Here is a 19,769-nt window from a genome sequence, read left to right on the forward strand (position 1 = left end):
AAAACGGATCTTGATGATGATTCCATGAGAATATTTCAAAATCGAGAAATCAAAAATTCTTAAATTTAGATATATCATAGAGTCGTTTTTCATTAAACATATGCAATGAAAAGGGGGTCACCATGCTCGTTTAAAAGAAAAAGGCCATTTATTTCCCTGTCAAGCTTTTCCTGAAGGAAACTCCGTTATGTTCTGTGTGCACACACGTGCGCGTGCGCGCGCCAAATGATGCAAAAAAATTATGCGCAGCAAGGATGCGTAATGCAATTCACTGGAATCACCTTAGCTCTGAAATTATCTTCCAGTGAAAGAAATGATTTTCCTGTTGACAGGAAGTGTCCAAGCTTCTCCGTTGGCTTTCTTTGCGAACACAAGAAGTGTTTATGATAGAGAATTTATAATAGCGAACTTCGGGTTAAATATAGCGCTATTTGGAGACTCCTACCACGAGAACCGATTTCCCTCTTTTTTTCTCGAAAATAAATGGCTTTTGGAGCCGAAGAAAAACTTCATCGGGTTTTTTATCTACCTAAACGCAATCAATGAACAAAACTGAAAGACGATGGATGGAATTAATGAAGAGAATACACTTTTTTAACTTCTGCAACTCAATACTCGGTTTTTCCTGATCGTCGATTTTAACACACGAGAAATGAGTAAATGTCCGCTAGAATTATCTGTCAGACCATCAAACAGAAGTCTTATTATGTGATTAATTTTTTTCGTGGTAAAAAAATATATTTTACGAATGAGTGAAAAAACATTCTAAGCCATGTCAGTTCGCTCCCAAATTGCCGTAAAGAAAACCCGAACCGCAGTCAAGTTACCGTAAAATTCCGATTATAAACCCCCCCCCCCCCCGCTTATAAGCCCCTCCGGTTATAGGCCCATCTACCTGGAAACAAAAAAATACATCCGGATATAAGCCCACCTCCGCTGGATGACAGTACTGAACAAGGGTAAATGTTGCTTTGTTGTGCGTTTTCAGTCCCTTTTCAACTTAAAAACGTATTTCGATCAACACTTCGTGGCTGGTTTTGAAACGTTTTTTTACTCCGCTTATAAGCCCCAGGTCTTATAACCGGAATTTTACGGTATATTGAAACGTTATCGAATGATATACTCGTAAAATTAGGAAATAATCAGTCTCGTCTGCAGAACACGCATAACGCGTATAAAATTATTTTCTAATTTCACTCGTGACCATGTGATAACCCATGCTTTAAAAACTAATAATTTCACGAAAAAGTCGAAATGCTTCTATTCACTGTAAGAACAATCCTAATGGTATCTTTACTAAGTCGCTTTTATGGCTGGTCAGTAATTTATCCGGCTTTAAAAAAGAATGGTTAAAGTGATCAAGTTAAGACGAACACATATAAACAGACAAAAATGTGAATCGCTTAAATAATATTTTATTGATTGTTATCCTTTTGATAATTCTGTATTGTTGTAAGCCCCTTGAATGCAGTGCCCTAGAAGAGAAAACAGGAAATAAAATGCTGCCTTTTAGTACAGTTGTCTATGGTACTAACAGCAAGAATATATGTTTTTAAAAGAATCTTTCCATCAATTCGACGTTCAAAGCGGGTTCCTTGCAAAGGACTTGCAAAGAAACTAGATAAACATAAGGTTTAATGAAACGACGGATGGTATATATTGATTACGTCATGTAGTCTAAGCTAACTATGGTCTAAGAAAGGTGCATTCCGGCTCCAGATCCCTAGTTAGGGGATTAGAGGGGGGTACTTTAATACACTATGCTTTCATCCTAATGTGGTGCACAATGGCAAATTTCACTCACCATCTCATTTCTTGTTACAGTTGTAATACTTGTTCATCTGTTCCTTATCCAGAGGACTGAGATGCATAAATCTGCCGAGAGAATTGCCGTTCTTGGCTCTGATGGTAGTCATCCATGGCCACTTAGCAAAGTCACGCTTCCTGTAATGCATTATGGAGTTGTAGTCATACGGACTGCCAAGACTGTCGATCATTCCGTGACTGTATTTGTTAAAGTTGTGTTTCGCGTCTAGATAGGTAGAAAAAAAATGTAAAATACACCTTACTCGATGGTTTAAGTAATAAGAGCAATGAGCAAAATGTCCGTTCGTATTATATGATAATCCTTCGGATAAAGGATTTATTTAATATTCCACTCTAAGTACTATAATCACGAGCCTTAAGGACGTGAACAAGTCAAAGTTTGGATCGTTTAGTCCATTCATTTTGTTACTTTGATTTTCGACGGTATTTTTGCATGTTTTCTGTTTAAACCTGTGTATAATTTTTTTATCATTTGTTCTCACCTTCTTTGATGTTGTCCCATAAAATCTCCACGTATTGATCGCGATCGGGCCGACTTTGTTCATGCCAGAATCCTAAAATGCACGCAAACATTTTACTTAAAGTTGTTATTTGTTTGCTGTTGTTCTGACAGCGATAATGGAAAAAATAAGTAGATAACGCCAGCTCTTTTGGCAGAGGAGACACTACTACTAAATCGATCGAATCATTGTTTATGGCAACAGTCTCCTCTGTATAAGATGTGCTTACCAAGAGCATGTCCAATTTCATGAACTGCTACGCCATGTGTTGCGCAGCCAAATCCGAGTGAAATCTGTTGCTTGTATCCCGAACGACCAACTGAAGTTGAATAACAACTGCAAAGAGAAACCGGAAAATATTACGCAAGAATAGAAAGCTGAGTAAGACAAATACTAGATGAAAATAAGCGGATAACGTGTTGCAAAGCTTTGAAAGATACGTCAAATTGACAAAAATGAAACATGATGTGGTCACCAAACATTCTTCGTTACAACTGATATCCATTTGCATCTATGTGTGCATTTTCAAATTTCCATATTGTAGAAATTTGATAAAGTATGAAAATAAATGTACGTCACGTCTAACCTTTTATTGTAACAAATATTTATAAAGAAAAAAGATTTGAACTTGTTCCCGTGATTCCTTAAAGAAATGTATATAGTACCTACCCTTTTCCAACCATAAACTCTATGTAGGCCCTTTCGCCTGATTTTCTTTCCTTAAATCTGATACAAGTGAACTCTTCCCATTCTCTTATCGCGCTGTGGATAACCGCCTTTCTTAATGGTCGGCCTAAAAGAATGACCATAAACCAATTACGTATACTAGCACAATCACAATCACAAAAACGCATTAAGCCATTTAACTTTTGTCGTACACTGATGACAGCTGGTTGACTATAGACCAAACCAGATATATTAATTCAACATTATGCCGAGGTTTTATTTAATCATCCATGTGATTTCTTAAGTTTCAATCCTACGATTTAACATGTCGAAAGTTGTCTATTGACTTGAATACTATTACATTGTAATACTTATTTTTTAGTGACTTATTCATTGCAGTTTCCATTCTCTTGCGCTTTTCCCTGCGCTTATGTAATAAGTGTGAACAGGAATTAGGGATCCGAAAGGCCTTTTGGGCAGCCTCCGTGCCACTTTCAAATGATAAAGTGAACTGGTATTGTTTCTGAATTAACTGAAATGTTTTCTTGAAGGTGCACTAATAATATTTACTTCAGTCAAACAAGAAACACAATTGCTGCATGGGAATGTGGGTTGTAATTTTCTGTTCGTTCTTTTTCTATTTATTTCGTTGCTTATGTTTGCGATCCATAATATTCCGTTTTGCGCGTAAGTAATCGAGGACTTCCTACGAGGGCGAGAAATTTATTATTTTCTTCTCTCTATTCTCCATCTAGTCCAGTCCCTGAAATCTCTCTTCCACGCGCCCTTTTTAGGGGTTGAACCCAGGCGCGCGAAGAGAGAGTCCAGGATAACTTGCATGCGCATGCTCAGAACGAACCAATCAGAAGCGAGGAGTGTGGCGTCACTTGCTTGGGACGCGCGCGCTAGGTTAAAACTGGCTCGCTGTGACGAATTCAACTACGCGACCAAGCGCGCGAATAAATGCAAGAAAAAAACTGCGCTCAATTGCATCCAAAACCAATTCAATAAAAAGGTACAAAATACTAGGAATAGTTGACGGATAGCGATTTTTGTCTTGGCCGTTAGCATTTAGCAGACACTGACTGCAAAGATAGGCTTTTTCCAAGTTATTCCGGTGATCCTGCTTTAGTACACGGTCGCGTAGTTGAACTCGTCATCTGTGCGCGCGCGTTTTCAGAAGCGCTGCCAAATATGGTTTTCCCCCAATTTTGGGGGAAAAAATGGCGCATGCGCATGCAAGTTATCCTGAACTCTCTCTTCGCGCGCCTGGGTTCAGCCCCTATAAAAGGCGCGCGGAAGAGAGAGTTCAGGGACTGGACTATTCTCCATCCCGTTATTATCGGAAAATACAAACTTGACTTTTGCCTTTTTCTTCATTTACTAGCTCATTGTGATCTTTGGATTTTCGATTGTTGCGGGTATGTTTTTTTTAAGGTCATAGTTATTCAATAACTGCTAGAGTGGAACACTTGATCCTCTGAATTGAAGGAAAACAGTCGGCCTGAATAAGAAGAAGAGTGGGGATGCTACTTGTATATTTCAAGTTCTACTTACGAGTGTCAATCGTGTAATAAACAATTCCTCCAGGCCACTGACGATTTTTCCGCAATCCTCGAGCTCCACCGACGATACCAGATTTCAGTTCTTGCATCTGTTCTCTTGATAGCTTTAAGTCCCCTTCAAAATACTCCCCGTCTAAGGAATCTTAAAGACGAAGAACAATACAATATTAAGCCGAAGAATGAAAACCTGCGCATATAACTTAAAACCTAAAACGCAACGGCTATAATCCAATCGTTACCTGTGTTCAATTTCCACGATGAACTTAGTCAAATAATAAACTTAATACTTAGGTAGGCATTATTCATTGCTGTGAAACAAAGGAGTCTTAACAGTCATGATTTCTCCTGCACAACCTAACAAAAATCAAGTTAATTGAATTGAAGATAATTATTGAGAACATGCCACTTGCCTTTTTGATTTGAATCATCCTCCAAGATTTCCGCCAGAGATGAAGTCGCAAGGAGAAGAATGCACAAAAGCATCATCTTGAATTGTATCCACTACAAAGCGATTTAATTGTGCTGTTCTTCCCTTTTTATAGTGGTTAACCTTTGAAAGTTTTTCATTTCTTGTCAGTTGTGTTTATTCAGCTAGTAAAACTTTTCTTTTGCTTTTGAACAGGTGAAAAATCGATAGATAAGTACTCATAATTTAGGTAAACACCACGATTTAATATGTAGCTCAAGCAATATTGCGCTCTTTTAGATTTTTTATTCTGCCGGCATTTGACCCAATCATGCAAACAGCTGTAGCCAAACAAGGTCAGCAAGAAACAAAGTGTTATCCTGTTTTAAGAAATGCTGTTAACTCAAGGCAATAAAAGTTGGCGAATTTGGCTAAATTACTTCTTTGTACAACAGCTTATGCCGTAATTGTTAATTGAGGGGTGGCATTCTTTTCAACTCCAGCGCCTTAAAAGATTAAAACTCAAAAACTAATTTACAAGATGAGAAAATGTAGTTTGTCCTCATTTTTAGAATTACTAACTGGTACTTAACCGGTTCTTTGCGAGGAAAAAAGAAAGCCTAGAATTTATTTAATTTGCTATCATCGGTGGTTTTCACTATTTTAAATCTCGTTTTCTCTTTAAGAAAACATTGTCCACAGAGCGTATCTAATTTATTATTTTATTTTCGCTTCGGAATTTAAAAACAAATAGGCCTTGTTAGACAGCTGATTTCATCTCCAGCACCTTAGAAAAATTATAAACCTGCGGGGTACTCAAAAAAGTTTGATACGGGGAGGCTCCGCCTCGAGCTCTAACCCATTACCCTTCTATATACCATTTTGACAGACAATTTTGACAGAAAAAGGTACCCCTTTCATACACCTAAAAGACATGGCATAGGCTTAGAACAGGACGTTTTCTTGTCATTTTCATGTAGCTAAACACCAGGATTTAATATGTAGCTCAGGCGATATTGCGCTCTTTTGGATATTCCGCTAGCAGTTGACCCAATCATGCAGACAGCTGTAGCCAAACAAGGTCAGCAAGATACAAAGTGTTATCTTGTTTTAAGAAATACTGTTGACTCAGGACAATAAAAGTTGGTGAATTTGGCTAAATTACTTCTTTCTACAACAGGCTTATGAAAAGAATGCCGAAATGAATTGTTAAACATATGTTTCTTTAATTGACATGTGTTTTTTAGACTACAGCGCCTTACAAGATTAAAATTTAACATTTAATTTACAAGGTCAGAAAAAGTTGTTACCAGTTTTTAAATAATAACTCGGTAGCTATTGGGTTGTTTGCGAGAAAGAACTAGACACAAATGTATTTAATTTTTTGATCATCGGTGGTTTCTGTTATTTAAAGTCTCGTTTCGTCTTAAAGAAAGCATTGTCATAAAAACTTATTTACTGCATTATTTTATTTTTTGCTTCGGAACTTAAAAACAAAGCATTTTGTTACCGCTGATTTGATCTCCAGCACCTTAGAAAAAGTTAATTTATATGTCACACGTTTGTACACAATATATTAAAATTATTACTCAGTTGTATTAAATTTATTTCTCAGTTGTAAACATATTTTTAAGATATTAAGATATATCATAAGTTTTTGGTCACCCGTTGTTTGTATCACATAAAAAAATACTTTCCGTTTTAGTATTGTTTATTCCTTACAAAGATTTGTTATAAAATAAGAAAAGTTTACATATTTTTGGAAACAGTGCTTAGACTGGTTCAATAAAATAATAAAGCACCAAACCTTCCTTGCAAAAACTCCTGGTAATAAAGGTGGGGAAGAGGGAGGTGGGGGAGCTTGAAAACAATTCCAAGCTATAAGAAAAAGCTCAAATAGGACCATCTGAAATATGTTGTTGCCCTTTTTCCTCCTTTTCTGGCGATTTAGCGTTTTTGTACTTTGGCAGAGGTCAAAGGACTTATCTTAAAGTTCACACTCACTGTCCCATTACCTCACATTCAGCATTTATACACTGATATCCTTCACTTTAATAATACCCTCGTTTAGTCTGGCATGATTGTATTGAAAAAAATATTGTTGCCACTGACTAAAATTGTAAAAATGGGACTTTTCGGTTAACCTTCAGCAAAAAAAAGCGAAACGCGCGAGTGACGTCATGACTCAGACAATACTCAGACAAACAAACCGAAATTGCGGACGATTTTCCTAAAACAGCCGGTGTGCCTAAAACATCGCATAGATTCCCACTACTTCGCTCAGAACAGCCAGCTGATTTTTTTGTGAGCCTTGTGGTGGTATAATATAATCATCTGCATTCTATTTTTAGACCTCGCACGATTCGCTATTAAAGGAGGCGTCCAGATGTAAATGAGGTGTTTTTTTTTTAAGAAGACAAGAACCATCCAGAAATAGACAAGTCTGGAACTTGGAGTTGAAAAGAATGCCACCCCTCAATTAACAATTACGGCATAAGCTGTTGTACAGAGAAGTAATTTAGCCAAATTCACCAACTTTTATTGCCTTGAGTTAACAGCATTTCTTAAAACAGGATAACACTTTGTTTCTTGCTGACCTTGTTTGGCTACAGCTGTTTGTATGATTGGGTCAAATGCCGGCGGAATAAAAAATCCAAAAGAGCGCAATATTGCTTGAGCTACATATTAAATCGTGGTGTTTACCTAAATTATGAGTACTTATCTATCGATTTTTCACCTGTTCAAAAGCAAAAGAAAAGTTTTACTAGCTGAATAAACACAACTGACAAGAAATGAAAAACTTTCAAAGGTTAACCACTATAAAAAGGGAAGAACAGCACAATTAAATCGCTTTGTAGTGGATACAATTCAAGATGATGCTTTTGTGCATTCTTCTCCTTGCGACTTCATCTCTGGCGGAAATCTTGGAGGATGATTCAAATCAAAAAGGCAAGTGGCATGTTCTCAATAATTATCTTCAATTCAATTAACCTGATTTTTGTTAGGTTGTGCAGGAGAAATCATATCTGCTAAGACTCCTTTGTTTCACAGCAATGAATAATGCCTAACTAAGCTATTAAGTTAATTATTTGACTAAGGTTTTAAGTTATATGCGCAGGTTTTCATTCTTCGGCTTAATATTGTATTGTTCTTCGTCTTTAAGATTCCTTAGACGGGGAGTATTTTGAAGGGGACTTGAAGCTATCAAGAGAACAGATGCAAGAACTGAAATCTGGTATCGTCGGTGGAGCTCGAGGATTGGGGAAAAATCGTCAGTGGCCTGGAGGAATTGTTTATTACACGATTGACACTCGTAAGTAGAACTTGAAATATACAAGTAGCATCCCCCTCTTCTTCTTATTCAGGCCGACTGTTTTCCTTCATTTCAGAGGATCAAGTGTTCCACTTTATCAGTTATTGAATAACTATGGCCTTAAAAAAAGCATACCCGAAACAATCGAACAATCCAAAGATCACAATGAGCTAGTAAATGAAGAAAAAGGCAAAAGTCAAGTTTGTATTTTCCGACAAAAACGGGATAAAGAATATAAATTGAAAATAATAAATTTCTCGCCCTCGTAGGAAGTCCTCGATTACTTACGCGCAAAACTCGAGCAAAACGGAAAATTATGGATCGCAAACTTAAGCAACGAAATAAATAGAAAAAGAACGAACAGAAAATTACAACCCACATTCCCATGCAGCAATTGTGTTTCTTGTATGACTTTGAAGTAAATATTATTAGTGGCGGCACCTTCAAGAAAACATTTCAGTTAATTCAGAAACAATAACAGTTCCTTTATCATTTGAAAGTGACACCGAGGCTGCCCAAAAGGCCTTTCGGATCCCTAATTCCTGTTCACACTTATTACATAAGTGCAGGGAAAGCGCAAGAGAATGGAAACTGCAATGAATAAGCCACTAAAAAATAAAAATTACAATGTAATAGTATTCAAGTCAATAGAAAACTTTCGACATGTTAAAACGTGGGATTGAAACTTAAGAAATCACATGGATGATTAAATAAAACCTCGGCATAATGTCGAATTAATATATCTGGTTTGGTCTATAGTCAACCAGCTGTCATCAGTGTACGACAAAAGTTATATGGCTTAATGTGTTTTTGTGATTGTGATTGTGCTAGTATACGTTATTGGTTTATGGTGATTCTTTTAGGCCGACCATTAAGAAGGGCGGTTATCCACAGCGCGATAAGAGAATGGGAAGAGTTCACTTGTATCAGATTTAAGGAAAGAAAATACGAAAGGGCCTACATAGAGTTCTTTGTTGGAAAAGGGTAGGTACTATATACATTTCTTTAAGGAATCACGGGAACAAGTTCAAATCTTTTTTCTTTATAAATATTTGTTACAATAAAAGGTTAGACGTGACGTACATTTATTTTCATACTTTATCAAATTTCTACAATATGGAAATTTGAAAATGCACACATGTCTACAAGGGTGGATGCAAATGGATATCAGTTGTAACGAAGAATGTTTGGTGACCACATCATGTTTCATTTTTGTCAATTTGACGTATCTTTCAAAGCTTTGCAACACGTTATCCGCTCATTTTCATCTCGTATTTGTCTTACTCAACTTTCTATTCTTGCGTTATCTTTTCCGGTTTCTTTTTGCAGTTGTTATTCAACTTCAGTTGGTCGTTGGGGAGGCAAGCAACAGATTTCACTCGGATTTGGCTGCGCAACACATGGCGTGGCAGTTCATGAGATTGGACATGCTCTTGGTAAGCACATCTTATACAGAGGAGACTGTTGCCATAAACAATGATTCGATCGATTTAGTAGTAGTGTCTCCTCTGCCAAAAGAGCTGGCGTTATCTACTTATTTTTTCCATTATCGCTGTCAGAACAACAGCAAACAAATAACAACTTTAAGTAAAATGTTTGCGTGCATTTTAGGATTCTGGCATGAACAAAGTCGGCCCGATCGCGATCAATACGTGGAGATTTTATGGGACAACATCAAAGAAGGTAAGAACAAATGATAAAAAAATTATACACAGGTTTAAACAGAAAACATGCAAAAATACCGTCGAAAATCAAAGTAACAAAATGAATGAACTAAACGATCCAAACTTTGACTTGTTCACGTCCTTAAGGCTCGTGATTATAGTACTTAGAGTGGAATATTAAATAAATCCCTTATCCGAAGGATTAACATATAATACGAACGGACATGTTGCTCATTGCTCTTATTACTTAAACCATCAAATAAGGTGTATTTTACATTTTTTTTCTACCTATCTAGACGCGAAACACAACTTTAACAAATACAGTCACGGAATGATCGACAGTCTTGGCAGTCCGTATGACTACAACTCCATAATGCATTACAGGAAGCGTGACTTTGCTAAGTGGCCATGGATGACTACCATCAGAGCCAAGAACGGCAATTCTCTCGGCAGATTTATGCATCTCAGTCCTCTGGATATCGAACAGATGAACAAGTATTACAACTGTAACAAGAAATGAGATGGTGAGTGAAATTTGCCATTGTGCACCACATTAGGATGAAGGCATAGTGTATTAAAGTACCCCCTCTACTCCCCTAACTAGGGATCTGGAGACGGAATGCACACCATACCATAGTTAGCTTAGACTACATGACATAATCAGTATATATCATCTGTCGTTTCATTAAACCTTATGTTTATCTAGTTTCTTTGCAAGTCCTTTGCAAGGAACCCGCTTCATCGAATTGATGGAAAGATTCTTTTAAAAACTTATATTCTTGCTGTTAGTACCATAGACAACTGTACTAAAAGGCAGCATTTTATTTCCTGTTTTCTCTCTAGGGCACTGCATTCAAGAGGCTTACAACAATACAGAATTATCAAAAGGATAACAATCAATAAAATATGATTTAAGCGATTCGAATTTTTGTCTGTTTATATGTGTTCGTCTTAACTTGATCACTATAACCATTCTTTTTTAGAGCGGGATAAATTACTGACAAGCCATAAAAGCGACTTAAAGATACCATTAGGATTGTTCTTACAGTGAATAGAATCATGCCGACCTCATGGTGAAATTATTACTTTTTAAAGCATGGGTTAGCACATGGTCACGAGTGAAATTAGAAAATAATTTTATACCCGTTATACGTGTTCTGCAGACGAGACTGATTATTTCCTAATTCTAGCGGACATTTACTCATTTCTCGCGTGTTTAATTCGACGATCAGGAAAAATCGAGTATTGAGTGGCAGAAGTTAAAAAAGTCTATTCTTTTCATTAATTCCATCCACCGTCTTTCAGTTTTGTTCATTGATAGTGTTTAGGTAGATATAAAACCTGATGAAGTTTTTCTCCGGCGCCAAAAACCATTTATTTTTGAGAAAAAAAGAGGGAAATCGGTTCTCGTGGTAGGAGTCTCCAAATAGCGCTATAGTTAACCGCTATTAGAAATTCTCTATCATAAACACTTCTTGTGTTCGCAAAGAAAGCCAACGGAGAAGTTTGGACACTTCCTTTCAACAGGAAAATAATTTCTTTCACTGGAAGATAATTTCAGAGCTAAGGTGATTCCAGTGAATTGCATTACGCATCCTTGCTGCGCATAATTTTTTAGCATCATTTGGCGCGCGCACGCGCGCGTGTGTGCACACAGAACATTACGGAGTTTCCTTCAGGAAAAGCTTGACAGGGAAATAAATGGCCTTTTTCTTTTAAACGAGCATGGTGACCCCCTTTTCATTGCATTAGTTAAATGAGAAACGACTCTATGATATATCTAAATTTTAAGAATGTTTGATTTCTCGATTTTGAAATATTCTCATGGAATCATCATCAAGATCCGTTTTTACGTGTTACAATGGAAGCTTATAGTTGCTTTAATAGCCCTTTTATTCCATTAATTTTGATTTTATAGGCAAAATTTAGACGTTTCACTGTAACATTGTTGTGTTCCTAAAGGTAAATACTCATATTCTACTGCTAACAAAACAGTCTGTAGGTAATAAGTGCCTCTCAACCAAGTCTGAGTTTTTAATATTGCTTTTACAAAAAAGCAAACTATAGCTCTTGAGCGCAAAAACAAGCATGGTAACCCCCTCTTTTCATTTATTTTATTTTTTTTTGATTTACTAGTTGTGATTAACAACTGTGCAAAGTTTTAAAAAATGATTACATTTTTTTTCAATTGAATCACTTTAACCGAGGCTCGACGAACTGAAAAAATTCAAAAATTAGGAATACATTTTTACGATACAAAAAACGTTGAAAAAAGCCTAGAAAATTACAATTAAATTCAAGCTTTTGTTATCCTGTAAACGTATCTCTCATTTCAGTTTGGTATGTCTCACTAGAGGCTTAAAAACGTCTTCTTGTGAAAGAAAGAGCTTTTATGTTGATAGAATGTTTTCAAACTTATCTGTGCGGTTTTGTTGGCGAACGCAACGAGTTTTTAATAGCTAATTCCGGGTTTGAAATTTGGCAAATTGGTGACTCGGAGCATTCAAACCCATTTTCCTACTTTTCCCGAATATGAAAGGCTTTTGGCGGGAACAAATTACATCAGGTTTCTTATCTATCTAAAAGCTACCAATAAGCAAAAACTGAAGGAAATTGATTATTAAACGTCTACCACGAAACAAGATCTTGCTCGCTTTTTCCTGACAGTCACTCCTAACTAAAGAAATCATACATGTGGACTGAAAGCTCAAGTCCTTTGACCACTGCAACAAAATACGCTGCAAATTAGAAGCGGAAGGAGGACAAAAATATATTTCGATTATCTCCTTACCCCAAACCCCCTCGTTTTTTTCACAAATTTTTTGGAAATTTTCCTAAGCCCCCCTATATACATTATGAACCCTCCCTAAAATGTTAAATTTTTTCTCCGTTTCGAAAATAATGCGCTGTTTTAGTAAACCGCCCTTGAGAAAAGCAACTTTTGTCTGACCTTTCTGACATGTACTTGATGAAAAGCAACGCAAGAAAGAAGGATTAACAGAGGCGTAGCCAGGATTTTCAAAGGGGGGTCACACTCGCTATGTTACACCCAGGGTATGTAACAGATTGTCACGTCGACATCCACGTTGTTTTTTGCTATAAGTAAAATTTTTTTATGAACAGTCAGTGTCAAGGTTTTCGATCACATTTTAAAGAACAGTATTGAAATGTTTAACTGGCGGACGTGAGCAGGAAGGTGCAAACATGAGTGGCCGAGCCACAAACCTCTAGGGGGGTTCGGGGCATGCTCCCCAGGAAATTTTTCAAATTGGACTCTCTAAAGTGCCCTTTTCTTGCGTTCCCTTGACCGGAATTGGTTTACCGGGAAGGTGTTTATGGCATTAAAAATGCTCACAGCAGTTGTCCAGTTTTTAGGATAATAGATTCCAAAACAGACAGAGTAGGTAAATCCCGGATATGAAAGATGGTTTTTTAACTATTTAACATTAATTTAAATAGTTGTTGGCCAGTGCAAATGAGGTTGACTCTATCTTTGATTAACAAATGCAAAATCGACCAATTTTCACACTTCTGAAAATAATTATTTCGTGTATGAACTACCGGACGTTGCATGTCAAACAGCCGGACGGCTGCAAGCATGAAAGACCCATGAACAGTGGGCCCCAAAGCAGAAGCCCATGCTCGACAACTTTTGGGCAACTTTTCATCTTTCGAGGAACTTTTTGCAATTTCTAGACCGAAGATTTCCGAAGATGTCCGACTGTTGATCGAAAGACGTACAAAGCTTCCGAGCATTTTCGAACTTTGAAGATTGACGAAATTTGCCCGAAGATTTCCGGGGAAGTTCAGAAGATCCTTTAACTTTCGAATCATTCAGCATTAAAAACTCGACAGTCAACGGTATATTCACGATTGTTCGCAGTGAAGATAGTTCTTTTAATTCAACAAATTTTGCCCTAAAATATTATTTTGATTTTTCCGTTGCAGTTAAATTGCATGAAAATGCTTAGAAATCTTACCTTCAAAGGGAAAGTGGCGTATCTTCGAAGAATTATCTGATTTAAATGCAACGTTTTGCAACTTTCGAGCAACGTTTTGGATTTTGGAGCAACTTTGGGACAGCCCTTACCACTCGCCCTCCCCCCTCCCCCCCCCCCCCCCCCTTGCCCTCTGCCTCCAGTCAGTTTCTGCTTGCATTGTAGTACAATATTTTGGTAAACTTTTCTCTGAACTAATTCTTGAGTTGAGCTTTTGTCATATAGCGAATCGTCTTTTCGATAGCTGCTGCCTTCTCGCTAAAAGACGCGAAAAATACATTTTACTACGTACATTTGACATACATTTTATTTTTATATTTTAATTTGTCTTTTTCACAGTGTAACACTGACTTAAAGACAACTTAATTATATCGGGCTTTATTTCTTGGAGTTACACTTGTAATAAAGATTCATTTGTTTAACATCCAGAACACTGAGGTGACTCCGCTGACCGATAGATGCGCCGTTCTTGGCTCTGATGGTAGTCTGCCAGGGCCACTTTGCAAAGTCTCGCTTGCCGTAATGCATTATGGATCCGTAGTCATAAGGAACTCCCAAGCTGTCGATGGAACCATGACCGTACTTGTTAAAGTTGTGTTTGTTTTCTGCGGAGAATAAGAGGAAATTAATTATAAGTCGAAAATGAATATTTTTTTTTAGAGGTTTTTTAATTGGCTGTCACAGCGAACTGTGCTTGCATTGGTTTTTAGCTAACAAGAAATGATTGTACAGCTTCCTCTTATGAAAGAAAAAATATATATATATTATTTTACCAGTCAGAAGAGAACCCAAAACCACCTGGTTGACCAGTTGTTTGCGTTCATGTTCGTGTGTTTCAGCGGTAGTGGAACTACGCCAGTTATTAGAAAATGACCATGTAGCGTGTGATCGGTGTTAGGATAAAGTATTATAATAATTACATCTTTAACAGTAGAAAAACATATTTTTTTTCGTCACAATCTTTTTTAATCTGAACTATCCTTGTTCGTTTAGGTTTCTTACTACAACTACAACTTTTTAAAGTTTCCTCTCATTTACGGGGTTATTTTCTACGTCGCAAAACATGAAGGAAGCTTTGCTTTATTTTCTTAACCGACACGGTTAAGAAAAAAATTAAAAACCGTTCTCGTTTGGCAGCATATTGTTCTACTTATGTTATTTTACATTTTCAACTTATTTTTACCGTCGTGTGCGACCAGATTTTATATGGGTGACTAACTGCCATAAATTTCGTTACTGTTAGTCTAGTTCTGGAAATTTAGTGTCACATCATTTAAAAATTATGCATAAATCGATAGCTTTCACTATCCAAGAGTATTCACAATAGCCTTGTAACTATATAATGGCGAACTTTTTAAAAAAATTCTATTTAATTTCCGGGCTTACAAGTTTCCACGTTGTAAGCTGAAAAACGACGTATTCTCTAAATCTGAAGCAAGCTCAATAATTTTTTTAAAGTTTTTTTATTTTTTATTATTTTTTTTTTACTTTTTTACTTTTTTTAAGTTTAAATATAATTTTTGTTTCTCATCCATTTCAACGCGTCTGTTTGTTACGTAATTAAAGTGTTAACCAGTCCAGTCCCTGAACTTTCTCTTCCGCGCACCCTTTATAGGAGTTGAACCCGGCGCGAGAAGAGAGAGTCCGGGGACTGGACTAAGTGTTATCACGTAGATGTTCAGTTTGACATCGCACCCGTAATGATTCTTGATTCTTGCCCTTTTCTTATATAGCACTGTTTGTAAAACTGATGTAAATTATTACTGACATATTTACTAAAAAGACGTCGTCAAAGACCATTAAACCTCGATCGCTCTCTCCCGATTTTGAAATTACTTACTGACAAATGCCTGTATTATTCTCCGCGTTGTCGTATTACTATTATTAAAACTTCTGCGCAGGTTTAAAGTGGGCATACAGTCGAATACAGTGTGGGTAGACATCGTTGCTTTCCATTAAATTTCGGTCGGAGATCAAATGGAAAGGTCTATTTCTGTTTGGTCTGACCGGAATATTCGGGACCACCTCTGGAGGTGGTCCCGGCACTTTGACCGGTCGGACCAGTCGGACCGAAATTTGTCGTGCTATTTTGACAAACCGTTCGGCTATCTCACTTTAGTTCAGTAGCTTCTCACAGATGCGGGAAACTGAAGAAAGGAATGCAAAATGGAAAGTACATATTTAAATAGCAATTCTTAGTCGCAAAGGACGCTCGTTTTACCTTCTTGAATATTATCCCAAACGATCTCCACATAGTCATCTCGATCCGGACGACTTTGTTCGTGCCAGAATCCTGTAAGGGATAAAATGATCATCATAATAATGTCAAACCAGTGAAACCGTAAATCCACCTACCCACTGAAGGCAGCCGCATCAAAGATCATTATCCCTCAGTAAAAGTCTCTTTCTAACCTGATAACTAACCAGTGCCGAGAAGTGCTTTAATACTTGTTGTTTTAGTAACAGACAAGGACTAGGTGTACTGTTTCGAAGCAAGATTATAACCCCGCAGAAAATTTCCCAGACCAAAACAAAAGTGAACAATGAAAGGACACTGGCCAGTGCTCGAATTGAAAACTATGCAGAGCGCTAAAATGAGAACTGAGGATAGTTTTAGGATGTATTTGCATTTTTTTAATAAAAAATAACTGGAAGTAAACAGTAAATAAACAAGATGGCTAATTTTGAGCTCGGTAATAAATAATGAAGATGAAGTGTTCAACATGACACGAGCATGGGACAAAGAAAAATTCTGAGTCCCCGACGGGAATCGAACCCATGATTTCGACATTGCTGATCCGAACAGTACGCAGGACACGTGTCACATATCAACCTAGTAAATGGCCCAGCTCACAACGAGTCTCTCGTAGCTCAGTTGGTTAGAGCGCCCAACCGGTATCTGGGAGGCCATGGGTTCGATTCTCGTCGGGGACTCAGAATTTTTCTTTGTCCCATGCTCATGTCATGTTGAACACTTCATCTTCATTAGAAGGAAACAATATACCTAGAGCATGCCCAATCTCGTGCACCACAATGCCATGGAAGTAACAAAGACTGCCAATAGAAATCTGTTGTTTTCCATTTTTTAGGTCTCCAACATACGACCAGCATCTGCGAGAAAGCAAAAGAAAATAGTTTTTCTCCTTCAATCAAATAAATTTCATTTTCTTGGCCAAGAGCCAACAAACCAATTTAAAAGTGATTAAGGTAGTTCCTCAGTATTGCATGACGCGTCCTTTAAAGGAGAAGTTAACTCCAAAATGGCCATTTATTGTTTTTACGCCATTAAAACGTTTATACAAATATATGTTATTCACCAAAATTTCAGCTTCAAACGTGCGCTAAAACGCTTCGAAATCTTTTTCTGAAGTTGCCCAAAACTCGACAACTGAACGCCCCCATCTTGCAGCTGGTAATGTATGCGTAACGTCAAAGAGCTCAACCTGAAGTTTGGCGGGAAATTTTTTAATACACGAAACTCCTCGTTTCTTTTTTGTCAGCATGCCTGTTTGTGCAGCTCCATTTTGCTCATTTTGTCAGTTCTATTTCGATGGATTGACCTTAAATGCGCTTTACATAGATCAAAAGTGAAAAATGCTGAAAACATATATTGTAGAATGTAATTTAAACCCACGACCAACTGTTTGAGAATGTATTTTTCTTCGGCTTATTTGTATTCCATGCTTTATTTAAAAAACCGTAACATCGATACACAAATGGTTTTGTAATATCTTACCCGTCACCAGCGAAGAACTCTACGTAGTCTTTCTGGGTAGTCCTGGGAACGAATCGGATGCACGTTTTCTCCTCCCACTCCTTCATGGCACTATTTATTGCTCTTTCTGTCGGCCCCTTTATTCCAAGTGCGTTAAGAAATTTGTTCTCTGTAGCGTTAATTAGAATGTTACTAAAGTTATTACACTAGAATTTGATTTGATCATATTTTTCTTTATATTTTGTTGCTGTCTTAAGAATCAGATGCCAATGTAACACATATTTAAAGTTGTTTAATGATGGATCTCACGATTTAACGCTTTTAATTAGCAAACCTATGGGAATTTTTTATTATTTGCATTTACACAAACAGGTTAAAAAAATTTCCTGAGTAGCTTGTATCACTCAGTGATTGATTGATAATTTCTTCCTAATTTTCTTAACCAAGCTTTACACAAACCGTCATTTCTTTCCACAGGATTACATGTCGTTCAACAAAATACACACTAGAAATGCAATGTGACGAAAAACACGGTAATCGTGATAGTCGAAGTGTCAGTAGAATAATTAATATCATTTTTGTCGTACTTGCGCTAGAGTGTATCGTGTAGGGAACTATTCCGCCAGGCCATTGTGCTGAGCGTTTCAGGCCACGAGCACCGCCTAAATTAGTTGGATCTAAGCCGTGTTCAGCCGCTAGAATCTGCTCCACTGGCAACATTATGTCTCCTTCAAATTTTTGAAATCCGGGAAACCCTTAAAGAAAAGAAACAATGTTAAATTTGCAATGTGAAATATTTAAATATTGATCGTGTTGTATAAGTTATACTTGAAATGGATCGTATACGCGTATCCTTTATTTATAAACAGTAATGTTAGAATTCAAAGTAAAATGCTTGTGGGTTATGCTTTTTTAAACGGTTTAAAAAATCGCATAACAATTAATTTGGTCTAAATCCTAAAATCTTGCAAACATCTTGAATCCTAGAAGACGAAATTTTAAACTGTAATTTTAAACTGTGATTTTGCAGCCCAATGAAAAACACGTACGCCAAACTCATCTTAGCTTAATGTAAGAACTAACACCGAAAATTATGTAAAAATCACCGTTGTACTGTACTACTTTCTGTAATTCTACAGTTACCTCGTTTTTCTCTGTCTTCTTTCATCACTGGAACTCCCAGGGAGAAAGAAACCAAAAGAACGAGAAACAAAGGCAACATCTTGGATGAACAGCAAAGCTATACAGTTAGTATGGCTGTGAATGATCCTTGATATTGTTGTTAATTTTAAATCTTTTGGCCCTTTTTCAACTTAGAAATTCTCTTTACTGCTCTTGTCAATATTGTACCAACTGGATGAGCATAGACCAATCAATACGTATCACTGAAATAAAGCTTTGCCACCTTCTCGTCAATGTTGAATTAGCTGTGGGAACTTAGACTAACAAGACAAAGGTGTCACAATTAACTATAAAGGATAATGTTCTTTTTGCATTTCTAATGTCCATGGAAATATACCTCTATTGTCCAAGGAAAGTTGAGTTGAAATAGCTGAGCAACTGATCACGAAATGAAAAATAGAGTCAGGTATTGTTTCAATTTTTAATCAAATTCTCCCATCATGTTGACTTATTTGCGAATTGAACTTGTTTCTCCTCCTGTTTTCAGAGTTTCATTTGTTTCTCCATTACATTCATTTTTTTCTACAAGAATTTTTTTTCTCCGTCCCAGGCTGAATATTCTTATTTTTCTGCCTATGTAAGAATGAAAATATTCTTATGAATATTCCTAGATTATAGCCTATGGCATTTCCGTTTGTGCCGGCTAGTGTAGGTTTTTATTGTTTTATTGGCTAGTTTTACCGTTTACATGCATGGTTTAGAGAAAGGCAGAATTTTATACAGTTTAGTTAAAAATATACAATTGTATTGTGTTTAAAAATGTTTGACATACAAAATATATTCTTTTCAAAATCTGAGACGCGGGTTTATTCTTAAAATTTCGCAAAGTTCAGCCTCGATCAGTTCGTATAAAATAAATTCTTATAGAAAAAAAAGAGTGTAGTCGAGAATTTTCTATAAATACTAATTTCCCAAATTTCGGATGAAAACTAA

The 19,769-nt window shown here is 36.7% G+C and overlaps 3 protein-coding genes across 3 annotated transcripts; 1 reads left to right on the forward strand and 2 right to left on the reverse strand.

Moving 5' to 3' along the window:
* Nucleotides 1-1,808: 1,808 nt before the first annotated feature.
* Nucleotides 1,809-5,044, reverse strand: LOC144642320 (zinc metalloproteinase nas-6-like). Its single transcript, XM_078501285.1, has 6 exons — nucleotides 4,969-5,044; nucleotides 4,551-4,700; nucleotides 2,997-3,120; nucleotides 2,557-2,663; nucleotides 2,310-2,381; nucleotides 1,809-2,032 (listed from the first exon to the last, which is right to left on the reverse strand). The coding sequence occupies exons 1-6, from the start codon at nucleotides 5,042-5,044 to the stop codon at nucleotides 1,809-1,811; spliced, it is 753 nt and encodes a 250-aa protein (XP_078357411.1).
* Nucleotides 5,045-7,837: 2,793 nt separating this feature from the next.
* On the forward strand, nucleotides 7,838-10,461 carry LOC144642322 (zinc metalloproteinase nas-6-like). Its single transcript, XM_078501286.1, has 6 exons — nucleotides 7,838-7,913; nucleotides 8,128-8,277; nucleotides 9,141-9,261; nucleotides 9,607-9,713; nucleotides 9,889-9,960; nucleotides 10,238-10,461. Exons 1-6 carry the CDS (start codon nucleotides 7,838-7,840, stop codon nucleotides 10,459-10,461), a joined length of 750 nt encoding a protein of 249 aa, XP_078357412.1.
* A 3,767-nt stretch (nucleotides 10,462-14,228) lies between these two features.
* Nucleotides 14,229-18,938, reverse strand: LOC144644201 (blastula protease 10-like). The gene is made up of 6 exons (XM_078503629.1): nucleotides 18,798-18,938; nucleotides 18,242-18,409; nucleotides 17,676-17,823; nucleotides 16,944-17,050; nucleotides 16,161-16,232; nucleotides 14,229-14,544 (listed from the first exon to the last, which is right to left on the reverse strand). Exons 1-6 carry the CDS (start codon nucleotides 18,874-18,876, stop codon nucleotides 14,318-14,320), a joined length of 801 nt encoding a protein of 266 aa, XP_078359755.1. The 5' UTR covers nucleotides 18,877-18,938; the 3' UTR covers nucleotides 14,229-14,317.
* Between the last annotated feature and the right edge of the window lie 831 nt (nucleotides 18,939-19,769).

This window comes from Oculina patagonica, chromosome 2, assembly GCF_052425735.1.
Source record: "Oculina patagonica isolate OP01 chromosome 2, crgOcupat, whole genome shotgun sequence".
Classification (NCBI taxonomy): Eukaryota; Metazoa; Cnidaria; class Anthozoa; order Scleractinia; family Oculinidae; genus Oculina; species Oculina patagonica.

Coding starts and splice junctions, on each gene's coding strand:
- LOC144642320 (XM_078501285.1), bottom strand. CDS start 5,044: ATGATGCTTTTGTGCATTCTTCTCCTTGCGACTTCATCTCTGGCGGAA. Junction 4,701..4,968: donor GGATGATTCAAATCAAAAAG/GCAAGTGGCATG, acceptor TTCGTCTTTAAG/ATTCCTTAGACGGGGAGTAT. Junction 2,382..2,556: donor TGAAATTGGACATGCTCTTG/GTAAGCACATCT, acceptor CGTGCATTTTAG/GATTCTGGCATGAACAAAGT.
- LOC144642322 (XM_078501286.1), top strand. CDS start 7,838: ATGATGCTTTTGTGCATTCTTCTCCTTGCGACTTCATCTCTGGCGGAA. Junction 7,914..8,127: donor GGATGATTCAAATCAAAAAG/GCAAGTGGCATG, acceptor TTCGTCTTTAAG/ATTCCTTAGACGGGGAGTAT. Junction 9,262..9,606: donor GAGTTCTTTGTTGGAAAAGG/GTAGGTACTATA, acceptor TTCTTTTTGCAG/TTGTTATTCAACTTCAGTTG.
- LOC144644201 (XM_078503629.1), bottom strand. CDS start 18,876: ATGTTGCCTTTGTTTCTCGTTCTTTTGGTTTCTTTCTCCCTGGGAGTT. Junction 18,410..18,797: donor AGAAGACAGAGAAAAACGAG/GTAACTGTAGAA, acceptor CTTTTCTTTAAG/GGTTTCCCGGATTTCAAAAA. Junction 17,824..18,241: donor CACGATACACTCTAGCGCAA/GTACGACAAAAA, acceptor TTAACGCTACAG/AGAACAAATTTCTTAACGCA.